Source organism: Salvelinus fontinalis, chromosome 4 (assembly GCF_029448725.1).
Source record: "Salvelinus fontinalis isolate EN_2023a chromosome 4, ASM2944872v1, whole genome shotgun sequence".
In the NCBI taxonomy this organism is placed as follows: domain Eukaryota; kingdom Metazoa; phylum Chordata; class Actinopteri; order Salmoniformes; family Salmonidae; genus Salvelinus; species Salvelinus fontinalis.
The window spans coordinates 86,091,991-86,116,162 of NC_074668.1; the positions used below are offsets into that span (position 1 = coordinate 86,091,991).

Here is a 24,172-nt window from a genome sequence, read left to right on the forward strand (position 1 = left end):
GCCCTTACATCATAGCCTCTCAGTGGGAGAGTGAGGAGCGAAGATGAGGGGGGGGGACATGTGTGTTGGGGGGGTTTGCGCTGAGAGATTTCGCAGAGTCAGGGAGAACCATGGCTGAAGGCTTATCTCCCCCCCCCTCCCCATACACACACACAGACTGAGCCACAGGAACACAAACCCTATTCTGCTGATGAGACAAACGCTATGGACAGGGCCCAGACAGATGATCTCTAGAGAGGGCCCAGACAGATGGTCTAGAGAGGGCCCAGACAGATGGTCTAGAGAGGGCCCAGACAGATGATCTGTAGAGAGGGCCCAGACAGATGATCTCTAGAGAGGGCCCAGACAGATGATCTCTAGAGAGGGCCGAGACAGATGATCTCTAGAGAAGGCCCAGACAGATGATCTCTAGAGAAGGCCCAGACAGATGATCTCTAGAGAGGGCCCAGACAGATGGTCTAGAGAGAGGGCCCAGACAGATGATCTCTAGAGAGGGCCGAGACAGATGATCTCTAGAGAGGGCCCAGACAGATGATCTCTAGAGAGGGCCGAGACAGATGATCTCTAGAGAAGGCCCAGACAGATGATCTCTAGAGAAGGCCCAGACAGATGATCTCTAGAGAGGGCCCAGACAGATGGTCTAGAGAGAGGGCCCAGACAGATGATCTCTAGAGAGGGCCGAGACAGATGATCTCTAGAGGGGGCCCAGACAGATGGTCTAGAGAGAGGGCCCAGACAGATGATCTATAGAGAGGGCGCTGTGGAGAGGGCCCAGACAGGCGCTGTGGAGAGGGGCCAGACAGACGACCCAGACAGGCGCTGTGGAGAGGGCCCAGACAGGCGCTGTGGAGAGGGGCCAGACAGACGGCCCAGACAGTCGCTGTGGAGAGGGCCCAGACAGACGACCCAGACAGGCGCTGTGGAGAGGGCCCAGACAGGCGCTGTGGAGAGGGCCCAGACAGACGACCCAGACAAGCGCTGTGGAGAGGGGCCAGACAGACGACCCAGACAGGCGCTGTGGAGAGGGCCCAGACAGACGACCCAGACAGGCGCTGTGGAGAGGGCCCAGACAGGCGCTGTGGAGAGGGCCCAGACAGACGACCCAGACAGGCGCTGTGGAGAGGGCACAGACAGGCGCTGTGGAGAGGGCCCAGACAGACGACCCAGACAGGCGCTGTGGAGAGGGCCCAGACAGACGACCCAGACAGACGCTGTGGAGAGGGCCCAGACAGGCACTGTGGAGAGGGCCCAGACAGGCGCGACAGTGGAGTCTGGTGGGGAGAAAGGGAAACGTTCACTCTACTGCCTAGTTAAGGGAGGTTTCACTCTCCCTGCCTAGTTAAGGGAAAGGGGGATACCTAGTCAGTTGTACAACTGAATGCATTCAACTTGAATGTGCCTTCCGCATTTAACCCAACCCCTCTGAATCAGAGAGGTGCGGGGAGCTGCCATAATCCGAGGTTTCACTCCACTGCCCAGTTGAGGGAGAGTTTCACTCCACTGCCCAGTTGAGGGAGAGTTTCACTCCACTGCCCAGTTGAGGGAGAGTTTCACTCCACTGCCCAGTTGAGGGAGAGTGTCACTCCACTGCCCAGTTGAGGGAGAGTTTCACTCCACTGCCCAGTTGAGGGAGAGTTTCACTCCACTGCCCAGTTGAGGGAGAGTGTCACTCCACTGCCCAGTTGAGGGAGAGTGTCACTCCACTGCCCAGTTGAGGGAGAGTGTCACTCCACTGCCCAGTTGAGGGAGAGTGTCACTCCACTGCCCAGTTGAGGGAGAGTGTCACTCCACTGCCCAGTTGAGGGAGAGTGTCACTCCACTGCCCAGTTGAGGGAGAGTGTCACTCCACTGCCCAGTTGAGGGAGAGTGTCACTCCACTGCCCAGTTGAGGGAGAGTGTCACTCCACTGCCCAGTTGAGGGAGAGTGTCACTCCACTGCCCAGTTGAGGGAGAGTGTCACTCCACTGCCCAGTTGAGGGAGAGTGTCACTCCACTGCCCAGTTGAGGGAGAGTGTCACTCCATTATGGATTTAGGTCCTAGTACACAAGTTTATTCTAGTGTTCCTGCAGTTTCATTATGTGGGAATCCATTTTGGTGGTGTTGATATGCCTGCAAATTCACCCAATGCTGCCCTCTGTTGGTCAGATGTGGAGTATTGAATTGTTATTGGTTGAAACCATGTACAGGAGCTCTATGTTGCTCAAACTAGAGGAACTTCACAACTAAAAAAACTGTTTTATTCCAAATTCATCTTGATGTCATTACGCCCCCACTAAATAAACAAATGATCTCTGAAACTAACATTTTTGAGGGCCGGGGACAATGGGTTCACAGAAAAGAGAGTGTGGAGTTTTGAGGGCTTTTCCTAGTGGGGCCTATTGACTCTGAACTGGTCGTATAACCGGTAAAGAAAGGGTGGAGTGCTGATTACAGACAAGTCCATACCCGCAAGCTGAACGTCTTCCCAGATTGGAATGTTGCTTTGCCAAAACTGGCATTTTCCTCACGTAGACTAACTGTCCACTACAGAAGTTTATCTAGCTGTGACATTTACCATAATGGATGGGTTTTTATGGGACTCTTATCAACATTGGTCCCTTACAGTAATGTCTATGTGAATAGTGTTACTCCATATTTCTCATTAAGCATACAGTGTATTGCATAAGTCATTCCAGTAAATTGCTGCTTCTGTTGGCACTGTAAGATGAGAGATCACTGTGTATCAACTTTTAATTGTAACATATCATGTCTTTATGCAACTCTGTCTTGAAAGAATACAAAAGGGGCTTTAAAGACACAGTATTCTGTGTCGGCATGTCAAAGAAATTATGCCGTTTTCTTCCAGATTCTTCTATTGAGCCTCATGCCTTGCCCCTCTGTATATTGTGTGTGTGTGTGTGTGTGTGTGTGTTGTGACTTGTAGTTACTGGTGGTGTTAGCCACCATCACCACCGGGTTACTTTCAGGGAGTTACTTTCATTTTGTTGTACATTTATTTCTTCACTCTGATTAACTGGACTGATCTCTCCAGTGAGTGTGGTGTCACTCTGCTCTCAGCCACGCTGCTCTCAGCCTCATATGGGCTGATCTCCCCAGTGAGTGTGGTGTCACACTGCTCTCAGCCTCATATGGGCTGATCTCTCCAGTGAGTGTGGTGTCACGCTGCTCTCAGCCTCATATGGACTGATCTCTCCAGTGAGTATGGTGTCACACTGCTCTCAGCCTCATATGGGCTGATCTCTCCAGTGAGTGTCGTGTCACACTGCTCTCAGCCTCATATGGGCTGATCTCTCCAGTGAGTGTGGTGTCACTGCTCTCAGCCTCATATGGACTGATCTCTTCAGTGAGTGTGGTGTCACACTGCTCTCAGCCTCATATGGACTGATCTTTCCAGTGAGTGTGGTGTCACACTGCTCTCAGCCTCATATGGGCTGATCTCTCCAGTGAGTGTGGTGTCACACTGCTCTCAGCCACGCTGCTCTCAACCAGTGACCACTGTTCAACAGTTTTACTTTGGTTAATTTGTTTAGTTTCAATATACCACCATTCATTTAGTTGTGTGTATCATCAGTGATATGACCGAACTGTCCCTGCCTCCCTCCAGTGGGTGTGGGGCGTCCTGTTGTGTTCAGCCTCATAAATCAAATCAAAGTTTATTGGTCGCATACACAGTTTACCAGATGTTATGGCGGGTGCAGTAAAATGCTTATGTTACTAGGGCCTAACAATCTAGTACAATGTTTGTTACTAGAACCTAACAATCCAGTACAATGTTTATGTTACTAGGGCCTAACAATCCAGTACAATGTTTATGTTACTAGGGCCTAACAATACAGTACAATGTTTATGTTACTAGGGCCTAACAATCCAGTACAATGTTTGTTACTAGGGACTAACAATACAGTACAATGTTTATGTTACTAGGGCCTAACAATACAGTACAATGTATATGTTACTAGGGCCTAACAATACAGTACAATGTATATGTTACTAGGGCCTAACAATACAGTACAATGCTCATGTTACTAGGGCCTAAAAATACAGTACAAGGTTTGTTACTAGGGCCTAACAATACAGTACAATGTTTATGTTACTAGGGCCTGACAATACAGTACAATGTTTATGTTGCTAGGGCCTGACAATACAGTACAATGTTTATGTTGCTAGGGCCTAACAATACAGTACAATGTTTATGTTACTAGGGCCTAACAATACAGTACAATGTATATGTTACTAGGGCCTAACAATACAGTACAATGTTTATGTTACTAGGGCCTAACAATACAGTACAATGTATATGTTACTAGGGCCTAACAATACAGTACAATGTTTATGTTACTAGGGCCTAACAATACAGTACAGTGTTTATGTTACTAGGGCCTAACAATACAGTACAATGTTTATGTTACTAGGGCCTAAAAATACAGTACAATGTTTATGTTACTAGGGCCTAACAATACAGTACAATGTTTATGTTACTAGGGCCTAACAATACAGTACAATGTTTATGTTACTAGGGCCTAACAATACAGTACAATGTTTATGTTACTAGGGCCTAACAATACAGTACAATGTTTATGTTACTAGGGCCTAACAATACAGTACAATGTTTATGTTACTAGGGCCTAACAATACAGTACAATGTTTATGTTACTAGGGCCTAACAATACAGTACAATGTTTATGTTACTAGGGCCTAACAATACAGTAGAATGTTTATGTTACTAGGGCCTAACAATACAGTAGAATGTTAATGTTACTAGGGCCTAACAATCCGGTACAATGTTTGTTACTAGGGCCTAACAATACAGTAGAATGTTTATGTTACTAGGGCCTAACAATACAGTAGAATGTTAATGTTACTAGGGCCTAACAATACAGTACAATGTTTGTTACTAGGGCCTAACAATACAGTACAATGTTTGTTACTAGGGCCTAACAATACAGTACAATGTTTGTTACTAGGGCCTAACAATACAGTACAATGTTTATGTTACTAGGGCCTAACAATACAGTACAATGTTTGTTACTAGGGCCTAACAATACAGTAAAATGTTTGTTACTAGGGCCTAACAATACAGTACAATGTTTATGTTACTAGGGCCTAACAATACAGTACAATGTTTATGTTACTAGGGCCTAACAATACAGTAAAATGTTTGTTACTAGGGCCTAACAATACAGTACAATGTTTATGTTACTAGGGCCTAACAATACAGTACAATGTTTATGTTACTAGGGCCTAACAATCCAGTACAATGTTTATGTTACTAGGACCTAACAATACAGTACAATGTTTGTTACTAGGGCCTAACAATACAGTACAATGTTTGTTACTAGGGCCTAACAATACAGTACAATGTTTGTTACTAGGGCCTAACAATACAGTACAATGTTTATGTTACTAGGGCCTAACAATACAGTACAATGTTTATGTTACTAGGACCTAACAATACAGTACAATGTTTGTTACTAGGGCCTAACAATACAGTAAAATGTTTGTTACTAGGGCCTAACAATACAGTACAATGTTTATGTTACTAGGGCCTAACAATACAGTACAATGTTTATGTTACTAGGGCCTAACAATACAGTAAAATGTTTGTTACTAGGGCCTAACAATACAGTACAATGTTTATGTTACTAGGGCCTAACAATACAGTACAATGTTTATGTTACTAGGGCTTAACAATCCAGTACAATGTTTATGTTACTAGGACCTAACAATACAGTACAATGTTTATGTTACTAGGGCCTAACAATCCAGTACAATGTTTGTTACTAGGACCTAACAATACAGTACAATGTTTGTTACTAGGGCCTAACAATACAGTAAAATGTTTGTTACTAGGGCCTAACAATACAGTACAATGTTTATGTTACTAGGGCCTAACAATACAGTACAATGTTTATGTTACTAGGGCCTAACAATACAGTAAAATGTTTGTTACTAGGGCCTAACAATACAGTACAATGTTTATGTTACTAGGGCCTAACAATACAGTACAATGTTTATGTTACTAGGGCCTAACAATACAGTACAATGTTTATGTTACTAGGGCCTAACAATCCAGTACAATGTTTATGTTACTAGGGCCTAACAATACAGTACAATGTTTGTTACTAGGGCCTAACAATACAGTACAATGTTTGTTACTAGGGCCTAACAATACAGTACAATGTTTATGTTACTAGGGCCTAACAATACAGTACAATGTATATGCTACTAGGGCCTAACAATACAGTATAATGTATATGTTACTAGGTCCTAACAATACAGTACAATGTTTATGTTACTAGGGCCTAACAATACAGTACAATGTTTATGTTACTAGGGCCTAACAATACAGTACAATGTTTATGTTACTAGGGCCTAACAATACAGTACAATGTTTATGTTACTAGGGCCTAACAATACAGTAGAATGTTAATGTTACTAGGGCCTAACAATACAGTAAAATGTTTGTTACTAGGGCCTAACAATACAGTACAATGTTTATGTTACTAGGGCCTAACAATACAGTACGATGTTTATGTTACTAGGGCCTAACAATACAGTACGATGTTTATGTTACTAGGGCCTAACAATACAGTACAATGTTTATGTTACTAGGGCCTAACAATACAGTACAATGTTTATGTTACTAGGGCCTAACAATACAGTAGAATGTTAATGTTACTAGGGCCTAACAATACAGTAAAATGTTTGTTACTAGGACCTAACAATACAGTACAATGTTTGTTACTAGGGCCTAACAATACAGTACAATGTTTATGTTACTAGGGCCTAACAATACAGTACAATGTTTATGTTACTAGGGCCTAACAATACAGTAAAATGTTTGTTACTAGGGCCTAACAATACAGTACAATGTTTATGTTACTAGGGCCTAACAATACAGTACAATGTTTATGTTACTAGGGCCTAACAATACAGTAAAATGTTTGTTACTAGGGCCTAACAATACAGTAGAATGTTAATGTTACTAGGGCCTAACAATACAGTAGAATGTTAATGTTACTAGGGCCTAACAATACAGTACGATGTTTATGTTACTAGGGCCTAACAATACAGTACAATGTTTATGTTACTAGGGCCTAACAATACAGTACAATGTTTATGTTACTAGGGCCTAACAATACAGTAGAATGTTAATGTTACTAGGGCCTAACAATACAGTAGAATGTTAATGTTACTAGGGCCTAACAATCCGGTACAATGTTTGTTACTAGGGCCTAACAATACAGTACAATGCTCATGTTACTAGGGCCAAAAAATACAGTACAAGGTTTGTTACTAGGGCCTAACAATACAGTACAATGTTTGTTACTAGGGCCTAACAATACAGTACAATGTTTGTTACTAGGGCCTAACAATACAGTACAATGTTTATGTTACTAGGGCCTAACAATACAGTACAATGTTTATGTTACTAGGGCCTAACAATACAGTACGATGTTTATGTTACTAGGGCCTAACAATACAGTACAATGTTTATGTTACTAGGGCCTAACAATACAGTACAATGTTTGTTACTAGGACCTAACAATACAGTACAATGTTTGTTACTAGGGCCTAACAATACAGTACAATGTTTATGTTACTAGGGCCTAACAATACAGTACAATGTTTATGTTACTAGGGCCTAACAATACAGTAAAATGTTTGTTACTAGGGCCTAACAATACAGTACAATGTTTATGTTACTAGGGCCTAACAATACAGTACAATGTTTATGTTACTAGGGCCTAACAATCCAGTACAATGTTTATGTTACTAGGGCCTAACAATACAGTACAATGTTTGTTACTAGGGCCTAACAATACAGTACAATGTTTGTTACTAGGGCCTAACAATACAGTACAATGTTTATGTTACTAGGGCCTAACAATACAGTACAATGTTTATGTTACTAGGGCCTAACAATACAGTACAATGTTTATGTTACTAGGGCCTAACAATCCAGTACAATGTTTATGTTACTAGGGCCTAACAATACAGTACAATGTTTGTTACTAGGGCCTAACAATACAGTACAATGTTTATGTTACTAGGGCCTAACAATACAGTACAATGTTTGTTACTAGGGCCTAACAATACAGTACAATGCTCATGTTACAAATAATAATAAAAACATGTCCGCTGAGTCAGTGACCACTGTTCCCCATTTATAGCAGCCAAATCAGCAACCAGGCAGCAGCAGAGCTAGTCTAAACTCCCTGTATCTCCATGTCATCAGGCCCAGCTGGGACAATACAGCCCCACGGGCCCCCTCCAGCCAATACCAATAAGCCAGACAGTTTTTTGAATACCTCCGCCAGGAACCGTGTTATTGCAGTGAATAGAATTGTAATGTGCGAGTGATGTGGCTGTCAGGCGCTGCTGTTGTTTTATCCTCCCCTTTCAGGTCCATATGAAGGAGAAAGAGAACTAGCCGAGGTCACCGCAATGCTTTCTCAAACATCCCAGGAATTTCGACAACCGGAATTGTTTTGAAATGGGAGATTTTTATTTGGCATTTGTTTGGCATTTTACCCCCCTTGTCTGCCGGTTTTAGATTTGGGAGTATTGGGAGAGTTTTGCCTCTGTTGTCCAGATACCAGGGCGGCAGGGTAGCCTAGTGGTTAGAGCGTTGGGCTAGTAACCAAAAGGTTGCAAGTTTGAATCTCCGAGCTGACAAGGTACAAATCTGTCGTTCTGCCCCTGAACAAGGCAGTTAACCCACTGTTCCTAAGCCGTCATTGAAAATAAGAATTTGTTCTTAACTGACTTGCCTAGTTAAATAAAAAATCATAATAAAGAAATGCTGCCGTTATGACCCAATGTCTCAGGAGGACAGAGTGATAGTTCCATGTTCTTGTCTCTGTTATGACCCAATGTCTCAGGAGGACAGTGTGATAGTTCCATGTTCTTGTCTCTGTTATGACCCAATGTCTCAGGAGGACAGTGTGATAGTTCCATGTTCTTGTCTCTGTTATGACCCAATGTCTCAGGAGGACAGAGTGATAGTTCCATGTTCTTGTCTCTGTTATGACCCAATGTCTCAGGAGGACAGTGTGATAGTTCCATGTTCTTGTCTCTGTTATGACCCAATGTCTCAGGAGGACAGTGTGATAGTTCCATGTTCTTGTCTCTGTTATGACCCAATGTCTCAGGAGGACAGTGTGATAGTTCCATGTTCTTGTCTCTGTTATGACCCAATGTCTCAGGAGGACAGTGTGATAGTTCCATGTTCTTGTCTCTGTTATGACCCAATGTCTCAGGAGGACAGAGTGATAGTTCCATGTTCTGGTCTCTGTTATGACCCAATGTCTCAGGAGGACAGAGTGATAGTTCCATGTTCTTGTCTCTGTTATCACCCAATGTCTCAGGAGGACAGTGTGATAGTTCCATGTTCTTGTCTCTGTTATGACCCAATGTCTCAGGAGGACAGAGTGATAGTTCCATGTTCTGGTCTCTGTTATGACCCAAATCACTTTCTCTCTTTTTATTCTGGATGAAATTAATTGGAATTTGCATTTCTGCTTACTGTTATCTTACTAAATTGCCTCTAGTCATTTATCTGTGTTAAATTAAATTGAGTTTTTGCAGTTAGATGAAGCAACAGAGATTTATCATATTTTATCGGTATATTTTTCCCCGTCTTATCAACTGTCATCGACCATCAGTGTTTTGGTGAAAACATCCTCAGGTCCCAGTATCAGTACAAGTCCATAGAGATGTGTTCAGAGCTGTAACAGGTCCCAGTATCAGTACAAGTCCATTAGAGATGTGTTCAGAGCTGTAACAGGCCCCAGTATCAGTACAAGTCCATTAGAGATGTGTTCAGAGCTGTAACAGGTCCCAGTATCAGTACAAGTCCATTAGAGATGTGTTCAGAGCTGTAACAGGTCCCAGTATCAGTACAAGCCCATTAGAGATGTGTTCAGAGCTGTAACAGGTCCCAGTATCAGTACAAGCCCATTAGAGATGTGTTCAGAGCTTTAACAGGTCCCAGTATCAGTACAAGTCCATAGAGATGTGTTCAGAGCTGTAACAGGTCCCAGTATCAGTACAAGTCAATTAGAGATGTGTTCAGAGCTATAACAGGTCCCAGTATCAGTACAAGTCCATTAGAGATGTGTTCAGAGCTGTAACAGGTCCCAGTATCAGTACAAGTCCATAGAGATGTGTTCAGAGCTGTAACAGGTCCCAGTATCAGTACAAGTCCATTAGAGATGTGTTCAGAGCTGTAACAGGTCCCAGTATCAGTACAAGTCCATAGAGATGTGTTCAGAGCTGTAACAGGTCCCAGTATCAGTACAAGTCCATAGAGATGTGTTCAGGGCTGTAACAGGTCCCAGTATCAGTACAAGTCCATAGAGATATGTTCAGAGCTGTAACAGGTCCCAGTATCAGTACAAGTCCATAGAGATGTGTTCAGGGCTGTAACAGGTCCCAGTATCAGTACAAGTCCATAGATATGTTCAGAGCTGTAACAGGTCCCAGTATCAGTACAAGTCCATTAGAGATGTGTTCAGAGCTGTAACAGGTCCCAGTATCAGTACAAGTCCATTAGAGATGTGTTCAGAGCTGTAACAGGTCCCAGTATCAGTACAAGTCCATTAGAGATGTGTTCAGAGCTGTAACAGGTCCCAGTATCAGTACAAGTCCATTAGAGATGTGTTCAGAGCTGTAACAGGTCCCAGTATCAGTACAAGCCCATTAGAGATGTGTTCAGAGCTGTAACAGGTCCCAGTATCAGTACAAGCCCATTAGAGATGTGTTCAGAGCTGTAACAGGTCCCAGTATCAGTACAAGTCCATAGAGATGTGTTCAGGGCTGTAACAGGTCCCAGTATCAGTACAAGTCCATTAGAGATGTGTTCAGAGCTGTAACAGGTCCCAGTATCAGTACAAGTCCATTAGAGATGTGTTCAGAGCTGTAACAGGTCCCAGTATCAGTACAAGTCAATTAGAGATGTGTTCAGAGCTGTAACAGGTCCCAGTATCAGTACAAGTCCATAGAGATGTGTTCAGGGCTGTAACAGGTCCCAGTATCAGTACAAGTCCATAGAGACGTGTTCAGAGCTTTAACAGGTCCCAGTATCAGTACAAGTCCATAGGGGTGTGTTCGGAGCTATAACAGGTCCCAGTATCAGTATAAGTCCATAGAGATGTGTTCGGAGCTGTAACAGGTCCCAGTATCAGTACAAGTCCATAGGGATGTGTTCAGAGCTATAACAGGTCCCAGTATCAGTACACATCCAGGACTGTGACCGAGCCAGAAGCTGGCCAGATGGAGCTCCATTTGGGCGCCGTAGAGGGGAAGAGGTTTCAGTGGCCAGCAGGGAACTGTGGCATCTCCTCTTTACCTGTGGGACCCCCTAACACTCAGTCACTAATGGACTCTCCAGCCCCTCTTCAATATCGCCAAAGTCAAAACACGTCTTTATGAGGTCATCAACCATCTGGCGAGGTATTCTTTTGTACAGACTAGCTGCAAAACTGTGAAACTGTGACTTGTGTGACAAATGCCCCTTGTATTCCATGGTCTTTCCCCTTGGTGCTCTACAGAAGAAAGACAGTGGTGGTCCACTTGGAGCCTGAAAGATGGGAACATTTGTATGTAGGCTAATCTCTGGTTGTTGAAGGGGTTAAACTGCTTGGATATAGGCTAATCTCTGGTTGTTGAAGGGGTTAAACTGCTTGGATGTAGGCTAATCTCTGGTTGTTGAAGGGGTTAAACTGCTTGGATATAGGCTAATCTCTGGTTGTTGAAGGGGTTAAACTGCTTGGATGTAGGCTAATCTCTGGTTGTTGAAGGGGTTAAACTGCTTGGATTTAGGCTAATCTCTGGTTGTTGAAGGGGTTAAACTGCTTGGATGTAGGCTAATCTCTGGTTGTTGAAGGGGTTAAACTGCTTGGATGTAGGCTAATCTCTGGTTGTTGAAGGGGTTAAACTGCTTGGATGTAGGCTAATCTCTGGTTGTTGAAGGGGTTAAACTGATTGGATGTATGCTAATCTCTGGTTGTTGAAGGGGTTAAACTGCTTGGATGTATGCTAATCTCTGGTTGTTGAAGGGGTTAAACTGCTTGGATGTATGCTAATCTCTGGTTGTTGAAGGGGTTAAACTGCTTGGATGTAGGCTAATCTCTGGTTGTTGAAGGGGTTAAACTGCTTGGATGTAGGCTAATCTCTGGTTGTTGAAGGGGTTAAACTGCTTGGATGTAGGCTAATCTCTGGTTGTTGAAGGGGTTAAACTGCTTGAAAACCAGACAGTGTTGGGTTGTCATCCTGCAACATCCCAACCATAACTATGACCTAAGAAACATGACTTTTGTTTTAGTGATGGTGAAGAGGACATAGTGTACACCTGACCTGTCTGACCCCCTCTCCCTGTCTCTTCGGTTACGGGGTGAGAGTAGGGCAGAATGGGGAGGGTTGGGCCTCTTTAGCTGTCACTCACCACAGGGGGGTGTTTCCTGCCTGTCTGAGACGGTCACCTCTCTGCCCAGCGAGAGTGTCCTGTCTGAGAACACAAACACTCGCATCTTTCATAGTGAGCTATTGAGGGTCTGAGGGGAGGGACACAGTATAGGCAGGTTGGCCACCAGGCAGACAGTCAGAATAGTGACGAGCCCTATCTATCAACAATCAAATGCTGTATCCCACCTAGACATGACCAGGCAGGTTGGCTACCAGGCAGACAGTCAGAATAGTGACGAGCCCCATCTATCAGCAATCAAAAGCTGTATCTCGCAATGGAATGCTGTATCTCGCAATTTCTTGGCTTGCAATGTTTCACAACTTCAGTAAAGAAAGAACTATCAATGAATAGGCTAGGATATTGAGATGAGGGAGATGCAACACTTGTCTTTCACACAGTCACACAGTATCTTGCCCTGTGCGTGTGTTGGCTTCATGCTGGTCACAGCGTGGTAGCCAGGGCACCAACAGTTGAGCCTCGCGCTTCAAACCTCTTAGTTGTTACTTTTTGCATCTACGTAAAAAAATAAACAAACTGTTTTTCGGTTCAATTTCGTTGAAACGTTTTAACGTTCACACCCCCTACTTTTAGCTCAGGTCGTCAGTGGTACATCACTCCCTGCTAATTAAAGCATCAATTTACCATAACGACAGACACCTAATATTCCCCTCTGGCCTCTCTGTTTTCCTCTCTTTCTCTCTCTCTCCCCATGGTGTCAGTCAGCCTGTAAATAATCTGACCATTACACCGTCGCCCAGCGCCCCCCTAATCACCAGTCAGTCTGTTGCCCTGTGTCTCTAAAATATAATGGCTGTTCACCGCGTTAATGGCTAACACTGACGACCCCACAATGGTGAGGAGGGGAGTTAAGAGGCCACAGCTGCTACTGCTAACAGAGGCTCTACGTTTCTCTCCCTCAGGCCCCCGGGCTTAACCGTGTGTACGTGCGTGTGCACTTTCCAAGAACTCAACAATGTCTCTCCTTGAATCAACAACAGCAGTTTTTCAATCAGTGGTTATCAGTCAGTTTATGGCATCCATTTTTAATTTACACCTTTCTGACCAGAGTGTTTCTGTCTCAGAGCTATGTGACCGAGCAGAATGCTTTTTCATGTCCACTCATTAACAGGATATCCTTCCATCGCTAGCTCGGACTGTGATTGTTTTCTTGGGCACCTCACGACCTGGGTAAACAGTCTGGTTGGCAAAGTGTCTGGCACTTAGTTAGTTTTGTTCAGTGTTAGTCTTAGTTTCCTCCCTGAGTCCCCGCCTCTCTCGTCCACTACAGCATGAGTCAGTCTCTCTGCCTGTACTCTCTGCCTGGAGCTCTAACTGCTATCTGAGCTTGTCTTCAGTAAGTTAGGACCATCACCAGCTCTCCTAGCCGTAGTCTGGGGCTTCTTCTGTCAGTGAATACTGCCTCACTATATCAGCCATGGTGAGACATTCAGATGGCATGTAGGCTCTGTTTGTGTCTGTAATGATGAATGGAAGATCTATAAGACACTGGGACAGGGCGGTGTCTGTTACCATGGTGCCTCCTGCTGCTGTTTCATATCTGTGTTGAGGGATATTGGTTGGCACTAGGTGTCAGGACCTTGTATCTCTCCTTCTCTCTCCCTCTTACGCTCCGTCTCCCTCGCTTTGTCTCTCTTCTCTCCCTCCCTCTCCCTGCTGTCTCATTAAAGATGTCTGTTATCCCATCACTGCCAGGGGGTGTTGTGCCCTTAGTGTTGTCAACCTGTCTGTGGCTTGGCCCGAGGACACCCAGCAGTAAAGTCCTGGCTCCACTTCACTGCCTGGCGCCCTGACCTCCTTCTCTTGGCTCCTCTCACTCACACATGGTGACAGGGGGAGGGAAGGGGAGAGAGAGGCTGGCTATTTACTGCTGGTCATTTAATCTGTCAGTACATTACAGGGCGTTAGCTAAGAGGAACATGGATATGATGAGGGAGTTGGGATGAGCTACGGCCTGCCGATACGGACAGTCGGGGACTTGTGACCTAGGGAAGATGTGATGGAGAATCACAGTGGACTAGAACGTTCACCGGCTCCTTCGTAGCCTGCACATAGCCTAATAGTGCCACAAGTTGGTGCATGTTCTTAGATTAATTAACATCAATCAATGAGATTACATTTACTTGAAAATTGTTATTTTACAATTCACTCCCTAAAGCATAAAAATCATTATCCAGCTCTTGTCTTACAAGCACTATATTGAGAGCAGATTTATTCGCTACCCCATGAAGTCATGTTCAACACTATACGCGGTGTTCTAAACCCGACTCATGTATCCAGTCCAAACAAAACAACCCAGGACACACCCATATAGATATTTAGGTGTGAGGGCCACTGCACTCAGTTTGTCAACCCAGGTTCCATTTTGGTGCCTTTGTCTCCATGCAGGCCCCAGCAGTTTTAGTAAGAAGACACCCAGTCCTTCATATGACGTGTCATGTAGACGGGCCTTTTCGCATGTTTGCGGAATATCACGGCCACTCTGCTAACGCCAGTCTGGCAGCGTGTCGTAACCCGAGCCCCCTCCGAGCTGACGCAGTGTGTGTAAATTAAACGCGTCCCCCTCCTTTCTCTCTCTCTCTCTCTCTCTCTTCAGACCTCGTTTTTTTTCACCTCGCAAATAATAAAAGTTGACGTATTCCCTTGTTAAAAGACGGCCCAGTGTGATGTTTACCACCAAGGTAGTAATGCCAGTTGGGGTGGAGGGTTTAAGGGGAGCCTGCAATCTCAGACAGCTGATTTGTAAAAGACTGTGACACCTAATCCTGCTACCGTGTGGTGGGATCAGCACCTCTGCGTACACACACACACACACACAGACACACACACACACACACACACACACACACACACACACACACACACACACACACACACACACACATACACATACACATACACATACACATACACATACACATATATATATATATATATATATATATACAGACTGAGTATATAGACTGTTTTAACAAGGTCCCTGAACGTCGGGGCACCTCAGGGGTCCGTGCCAGGGCCTGCTCCAATGTGCAACAGTAATCCCCTTCTCCACATCATAGGTTAATATTTTGGGATGTGGGATAACGGTGGGGATGCTAACAGCAAGGCTCCTCCTTGGCTGGCCTTGTTTCAGTCGGGGTGTTGCTGTGTAGGATGTACAGGACACCGACACTAATACTCTCAGAGCAGGCATGCTCACAATGTATTCTTAGCCCCTGTCTTCCTATCAGTCATTGGAGAAAGGTTGGAGGGTAACAAATAAAGAGGTAACCTGTCTGCTGGTGCTGTCTGCACTAGCCGCTGTTTACCACAGGAGCCGGGGATACTTTTAGAACCTGAGAGCGAGAGAGCACTCCCATATTTACACCTTGGGGGCTGGCCGACCTTGCCATTTGGCTGGGTAGAAGACGCTGTACACCCCAGACTGAAAGAGAGACCAAGAGAGGAACTCCTACTGCACAAAAACTAGCTGACAGTCTGCTAAGAGAAGACTGTATAGAAAAGGAGAGGAGACTGGAGGGGAGACGAGACTGGACTGGAGAAGAGACTGGACTGGAGAGGAGACTGGACTGGAGAGGAGACTGGACTGGAGAGGAAAGGAGACTCTACAGGAGGGGAGAGGAGACTGCAGTAGCTGGCCGGGGCTGGTCCCAGGGCTGGCAGGGCTGGTCCCACTGCTCCTCCATCCCCACCTCCTCCTTTTTCTATTTCTTCTCCTACCCTGTGCTGTGCACAGTGGTGATGAACTCACAGACAGAGCCTGGGAGTGCCATTTTTTTTTTTTTTAGGAACTTCTCCGTAACGCTTCGAGACCGAGAGGTTCAGGCAGCAACAGCAGGCGACGTCGCTGGAGCGCTCTGAAAGACGACCCACCAAAGGGACGCTCCGTTTGTCCGCTCACTCAACTCACACTGGCTGGCAGAGTGCCTTAACAGCACATCCCAGAAGGGGAAAACTTTTGTTTTTGTTTGTCGTTATACCGGAACAGTGGCGGCGTTCGCAGCGGCACTCTGCAAGGACCAGTCCCCCTCTCTCAACATGAGTCGCTGGCTGAAATGCACCTCCATGTACTTTGTAGGTATTCTGCTTGTTCTTTTAGAGAGTAAGGCCATTTCTAATGACACTTGTTAAAAGTATCCTGAGGCCATTGGGACCTAGCTACTGTGGTTGGGTTAGGACCTAGCTACTGGGGTTGGGTTAGGACCTAGCTACTGGGGTTGGGTTAGGACCTAGCTACTGGGGTTGGGTTAGGACCTAGCTACTGGGGTTGGGTTAGGACCTAGCTACTGGGGTTGGGTTAGGACCTAGCTACTGGGGTTGGGTTAGGACCTAGCTACTGGGGTTGGGTTAGGACCTAGCTACTGGGGTTGGGTTAGGACCTAGCTACTGGGGTTGGGTTAGGACCTAGCTACTGGGGTTGGGTTAGGACCTAGCTACTGGGGTTGGGTTAGGACCTAGCTACTGGGGTTGGGTTAGGACCTAGCTACTGGGGTTGGGTTAGGACCTAGCTACTGGGGTTGGGTTAGGACCTAGCTACTGGGGTTGGGTTAGGACCTAGCCACTGTGGTTCCTGAATACTGAGTAGGCATGGGGTTGAAACAGCAGGAAGGATTGAGCTGTGACTTACAGCTTCTTCTTCTCTCACTAACCTGAAGGAACTCTGTGAATCTGCCCTGCATTCCCCAGGAGAATTCCTTCATCAACCCAGAGACACAGTGGCCTGTTTTAACTCGTTATCAAGTTCCATTCTTTACGTTTTTAGTTTTGAACTTGCATTCTGATAATACTGATATGTATTAGGTACATGTTGACACTTAATGTTGGAGGGAGACAAATTGCATGCAAAATAGGCCTATCTATGTGGAATATATATATATCTCTGCCAGCCAGTGTGAGTTGAGTGAGCGGACAGACAGAGCGCCCCGTTGCAGTTTGGTGGGTTTGTTTTTTTACAAATTCCTTTGTGACGTGTGTTTACGTGTTGTTGTATCCAGGAACAGGCAGAGAACTGTCCTTTCTCGGTCTCTATGCAGGCTTTAGCCACAGCTTTCTGTTTTCTTGGATCCCTCTACTCCAGTGCCTGTGTTCTGTCCAAGAGGGGTCCTTTCTTGCAGAAGAACTAGCGGTTCCCATGCTCTGTGTCCAGGCACTCTCAGAAATGCTTTGCTTCAGATTGGAACCGCACAATCTTGGCATAAATCATTGAGGCTAACCTCAATCCAGTCTATAGTCCCTCTGAGAATTCTAAAAGTTATGTTTGAAATGTTGATCTGTCCAGACTCCTTGGATGATAACAAAGTGATGACTGTGGTGAGAATGCGTTTCCCTGACCCGTATGTTGTGAAGGCGAGGTATCTGTGTTGACGTTGTGCCCTCTCTCCCAGAACACAGACTGGAACAAGTATGACGACCGGCTGATGAAGGCGGTGGAACGGGGCGAGGTGGACAAGGTGGCAGCCGTGCTCAGCAAGAAGGGCATCATCCCCACTAAGCTGGACATGGAGGGACGATCCGCGTGAGTAACGTGTGCTCACACAAACACTGCATCCAGGCATGAACACATGCTTACACGTGTATATAGAACCCTACAGACACACACCGTCCCACTCCCACAGGAAGATATGGACCAGTAAGCACTACACTATCCCACACAATAATTTGTCTCAACCAATAGCACAAAATGTCTGGTAATGCAAACTGTCTCTCATTCCAAGCATAGTAAATAGTACTAGTCTCCTTCAAACTGCTAGGAATGCCAAAATACTTGTCTGGTTCAATTATTAGCTTCTAACAGTTGAAAACAGAGCTGAGAACTGTTGTAGTGGACAGATGCATATGGACAGATGCTGACCGCTCCCCTCCGCTCCTCTGTCTCCGCTCTCCTGTCTCCTCTCTCCGCTCCCCTGTCTCCTCTCTCCGCTCCCCTGTCTCCGCTCCCCTGTCTCCTCTCACCGCTCCCCTGTCTTCTCTCTCCGCTCCCCTGTCTCCTCTCTCCGCTCCCCTGTCTCCTCTCTCCGCTCCCCTGTCTCCTCTCTCCGCTCCCCTGTCTCCTCTCTCCGCTCCCCTGTCTCCTCTCTCCGCTCCCCTGTCTCCGCTCTCATCTCCCCTCTCTCTGCTCCCCTGTCTCCGCTCTCCTCTCCCTTCGCTCTCCACTCCCCTCTCCCCACACTCCTCTCTTCGCTCCCCCCTTTCACGTCTCCCTTCTCACCCCTGTCCCACCCTGTTCGGAGATCATAGATGTCAGTTGTCCTCCATGTCAGTCCCCATGTTGGGGAGGCTTGTGAAGCCACATTCAACACCAAGTCTCCCCTCTGTATAGCTAGATATACACACATCCAGTCGACTGTGCCAGTAGAGAGTTCTGAGAACTCTGTGGTAAACTGTATGTCACACACTGCTTGATCTTACTGGCCTGGAGCGGCTGTCACTCTGGCCAGGAAGTGGCTCAGAGCAAACAGATTTGAGCCACAGTTGATGTTTATGATATAAAATGACAGTTGGGGAACATGCTGTAATTCAAGGGTCAGGTTGTCAGAGTAAACTAGTATTTGATCTAGAATGGTGGGTGGATGAACTCAGGGTTTGGCCAGTATTTTAGGATTTAAAACGCTGGGACCTTTTTTAGGATAGTTCTTTTTGGATGGCTCACCACCGGCAATATTGGATCGGTTATGTGTCCTCTAAGAATGTCACCCATCCACCACTGGAAGGTCTATATCAAAGCTGTTAAGTCAGACTTGTTTTCCTGCCTGACGTAAATGTAACCATGTTCCAACGCTGGTGTTTTAGGTAGCTAGTCCCCCTCGGCTTAATTCCAGCTATGTGAAGTAGTCGCCTGTCTCTGATCCATGCTTCAGGTTCATTTTGAGCCCCGGCTTTGTTGCAACCTCGATGGAGAGAACGGGACATTCCAGAAGCTGTGGGGCTGAGTATTTTCAGTAGTGTATGAAATTCTCCCACACCAGTGTCTGTGACACACTTGTGCACACTCACTCGCGCGCACACACGTGCACACGCACACACGTTCACTTGCGCACGGACACACCAAGGAGAGAAGGGCTTGTCTCATAATAAGGTGCTGGAATTTCTCAGGGCTAAATCAAGTGCGTCTGGCTGTCGTGGAAGACGCCACCCTGCATTACAGCGAGGAACTGGAGCTTGTTGTACTAAGCACTGTCCTGACACACGATGCTCACTGGTCACCTTCAATGTTGTTGACTTAAAGACGACCATGGCGAGGACAGAACCAGTTCTGTGTCAAACTGCGTCCATCACATAAACTGGAGCATAAGGAACCCCAGCTCATGGTTCTCAACCATCTGTTGATTCAGCTTAGCCTTAGTTCTAATGTATAACCTGGGCCATACATAACATCCTAATATATAACCTGGGCCATACATCCTAATATATAACCTGGGCCATACATAACATCCTAATATATAACCTGGGCCATACATCCTAATATATAACCTGGGCCATACATAATATCCTAATATATAACCTGGGCCATACATCCTAATATATAACCTGGGCCATACATAACATTTACATTACATTTACATTTTAGTCATTTAGCAGACACTCTTATCCAGAGCGACTTACAGTAGAGTGGATACATTTTATTACATTTACATACTGAGACAAGGATATCCCTACCGGCCAAACCCTCCCTAACCCGGACGACACTATGCCAATTGTGCGTCGCCCCACAGACCTCCCGGTTGCGGCCGGCTGCGACAGAGCCTGGGCCTGGGCGTGAACCTGCGACAGAGCCTGGGCCTGGGCGTGAACCCAGAGACTCTGGTGGCACAGCTAGCAATGCGATGCAGTGCCCTAGACCACTGCATAACATCCTAATATATAACCTGGGCCATACATAACATCCTCATGTATAACCTGGGCCATACATAACATCCTCATGTATAACCTGGGCCATACATAACATTTACGTTTTAGTAATTTAACAGACGCTCTGATCCAGAGCGACTTACAGGAGCAATTAGGGCTAAGTGCCTTGCTCAAGGGCATATTGCCAGATTTTTTTCACCTAGTCAACTCGGGGGTTCGAACCAGCAACCTTTCGGTTACTGGCCCAACACTTTTAACCGTAATAACGTCAAAATATATGACCTGGGCCACACAACATACCATCCTCATGTGTGGTCCCTTCTGTCTCCAGACAGACCTCAAACCCACTGGAGGACGATGATGGACAGTAATCATGGTCTCCCTGTTCTGCCCTATGGGGAGGTTTAATTACTGGGTATAATCCCTCATCTTTAATTTAGTGTGTTTTTATAATCCCTGATGTGTCATTTAGTTTCCTGGATTAGGCTCCCCAGTGTTGATCTAATGATATCACCTCTAACGAGTGTGCAGAGATCCACAGCTGAACAAACAGTGTGGCTGTATCTCCACATTGCACACGCTCATGATGTAGCCTAGCCTTAACTACTGCCCCTGATGAGGCGGGCTAGCCTAGCCTTAACTACTGCCCCTGATGAGGCGGGCTAGCCTAGCCTTAACTACTGCCCCTGATGAGGCGGGCTAGCCTAGCCTTAACTACTGCCCCTGATGAAGCGGGCTAGGCTAGCCTTAACTACTGCCCCTGATGAGGCGGGCTAGCCTAGCCTTAACTACTGCCCCTGATGAGGCGGGCTAGCCTAGCCTTAACTACTGCCCCTGATGTGGTGGGCTAGCCTAGCCTTAACCACTGCCCCTGATGAGGTGGGCTAGCCTAGCCTTAACTACTGCCCCTGATGTGGGCTAGCCTAGCCTTAACTACTGCCCCTGATGAGGTGGGCTAGCCTAGCCTTAACTACTGCCCCTGATGAGGCGGGCTAGCCTAGCCTTAACTACTGCCCCTGATGAGGCGGGCTAGCCTAGCCTTAACTACTGCCCCTGATGAGGCGGGTTAGCCTAGCCTTAACTACTGCCCCTGATGAAGCGGGCTAGCCTAGCCTTAACTACTGCCCCTGATGAGGCGGGCTAGCCTAGCCTTAACTACTGCCCCTGATGAGGCGGGCTAGCCTTAACTACTGCCCCTGATGAAAGCGGGCTAGCCTAGCCTTAACTACTGCCCCTGATGAGGCGGGCTAGCCTAGCCTTAACTACTGCCCCTGATGAGGCGGGCTAGCCTAGCCTTAACTACTGCCCCTGATGAGGTGGGCTAGTCTAGCCTTAACTACTGCCCATGATGAAAGCGGGCTAGCCTAGCCTTAACTACTGCCCCTGATGAGGCGGGCTAGCCTAGCCTTAACTACTGCCCCTGATGAGGCGGGCTAGCCTAGCCTTAACTACTGCCCCTGATGAGGCGGGCTAGCCTAGCCTTAACTACTGCCCCTGATGAGGCGGGCTAGCCTAGCCTTAACTACTGCCCCTGATGAGGCGGGCTAGCCTAGCCTTAACTACTGCCCCTGATGAGGCAGGCTAGTCTAGCCTTAACTACTGCCCCTGATGAGGTGGGCTAGCCTAGCCTTAACTACTGCCCCTGATGAGGCGGGCTAGCCTAGCCTTAACTACTGCCCCTGATGAGGCGGGCTAGCCTAGCCTTAACTACTGCCCCTGATGAGGCGGGCTAGCCTAGCCTTAACTACTGCCCCTGATGAGGCGGGCTAGCCTAGCCTTAACTACTGCCCCTGATGAGGCGGGCTAGCCTAGCCTTAACTACTGCCCCTGATGAGGCGTGTTAGCCTAGCCTTAACTACTGCCCCTGATGAAGCGGGCTAGCCTAGCCTTAACTACTGCCCCTGATGAAGCGGGCTAGCCTGGCCTTAACTACTGCCCCTGATGAAGCGGGCCAGCCTAGCCTTAACTACTGCCCCTGATGTGGGCTAGCCTAGCCTTAACTACTGTCCCTGATGAAGCGGGCTAGCCTAGCCTTAACTACTGCCCCTGATGAAGCGGGCTAGCCTAGCCTTAACTACTGCCCCTGATGAGGCGGGCTAGCCTAGCCTTAACTACTGCCCCTGATGAGGCGGGCTAGCCTAGCCTTAACTACTGCCCCTGATGAGGCGGGCTAGTCTAGCCTTAACTACTGCCCCTGATGAGGCGGCCTAGCCTTAACTACTGCCCCTGATGAGGCGGGCTAGCCTAGCCTTAACTACTGCCCCTGATGAGGCGGGCTAGCCTAGCCTTAACTACTGCCCCTGATGAAAGCGGGCTAGCCTAGCCTTAACTACTGCCCCTGATGAAGCGGGCTAGCCTAGCCTTAACTACTGCCCCTGATGAAGCGGGCCAGCCTAGCCTTAACTACTGCCCCTGATGTGGGCTAGCCTAGCCTTAACTACTGTCCCTGATGAGGCGGGCTAGCCTAGCCTTAACTACTGCCCCTGATGAGGCGGGCCAGCCTAGCCTTAACTACTGCCCCTGATGAAGCGGGCTAGTCTAGCCTTAACTACTGCCCCTGATGAAGCGGGCTAGCCTAGCCTTAACTACTGCCCCTGATGAGGCGGGCTAGCCTAGCCTTAACTACTGCCCCTGATGTGGTGGGCTAGCCTAGCCTTAACTACTGCCCCTGATGAGGCGGGCTAGCCTAGCCTTAACTACTGCCCCTGATGAGGCGGGCTAGCCTAGCCTTAACTACTGCCCCTGATGAAGCGGGCCAGCCTAGCCTTAACTACTGCCCCTGATGAGGCGGGCTAGCCTAGCCTTAACTACTGCCCCTGATGAGGCGGGCTAGCCTAGCCTTAACTACTGCCCCTGATGAGGCGGGCTAGCCTAGCCTTAACTACTGCCCCTGATGAGGCGGGCTAGCCTAGCCTTAACTACTGCCCCTGATGAGGCGGGCTAGCCTAGCCTTAACTACTGCCCCTGATGAGGCGGGCTAGTCTAGCCTTAACTACTGCCCCTGATGAGGCGGGCTAGCCTAGCCTTAACTACTGCCCCTGATGAGGCGGGCTAGCCTAGCCTTAACTACTGCCCCTGATGAGGCGGGCTAGTCTAGCCTTAACTACTGCCCCTGATGAGGCGGCCTAGCCTTAACTACGGCCCCTGATGAGGCGGGCTAGCCTATCCTTAACTACGGCCCCTGATGAAGCGGGCTAGCCTAGCCTTAACTACTGCCCCTGATGAGGTGGGCTAGCCTAGCCTTAACTACTGCCCCTGATGAGGCGGGCTAGCATAGCCTTAACTACTGCCCCTGATGAAAGCGGGCTAGCCTAGCCTTAACTACTGCCCCTGATGAGGCGTGTTAGCCTAGCCTTAACTACTGCCCCTGATGAAGCGGGCTAGCCTAGCCTTAACTACTGCCCCTGATGAAGCGGGCTAGCCTAGCCTTAACTACTGCCCCTGATGAAGCGGGCCAGCCTAGCCTTAACTACTGCCCCTGATGTGGGCTAGCCTAGCCTTAACTACTGCCCCTGATGAGGCGGGCTAGCCTAGCCTTAACTACTGCCCCTGATGAGGCGGGCCAGCCTAGCCTTAACTACTGCCCCTGATGAAGCGGGCTAGTCTAGCCTTAACTACTGCCCCTGATAAGGCGGGCTAGCCTAGCCTTAACTACTGCCCCTGATGAAGTGGGCTAGCCTAGCCTTAACTACTGCCCCTGATGAAGCGGGCCAGCCTAGCCTTAACTACTGCCCCTGATGAAGTGGGCTAGCCTAGCCTTAACTACTGCCCCTGATGAAGTGGGCTAGCCTAGCCTTAACTACTGCCCCTGATGAAGCGGGCTAGCCTAGCCTTAG

The 24,172-nt window shown here is 47.2% G+C and overlaps 1 protein-coding gene across 2 annotated transcripts in view; it reads left to right on the forward strand.

Annotated features, from left to right (window-relative positions):
* Positions 1-24,172, forward strand: part of LOC129854565 (uveal autoantigen with coiled-coil domains and ankyrin repeats protein-like) — an 88,367-nt gene that overhangs the window by 28,409 nt on the left and 35,786 nt on the right. Inside the window, exons 1-2 of one of the 2 annotated variants that reach the window (XM_055921780.1) lie at positions 15,910-16,562; positions 17,873-18,003. In XM_055921780.1, the coding sequence (XP_055777755.1) occupies positions 16,527-16,562; positions 17,873-18,003 (167 nt within the window). In that variant the 5' untranslated portion in view covers positions 15,910-16,526. Of the gene's footprint in view, positions 1-15,909; positions 16,563-17,872; positions 18,004-24,172 lie in introns of those variants that run through there. The other variant, XM_055921779.1, reaches the window with a different exon arrangement.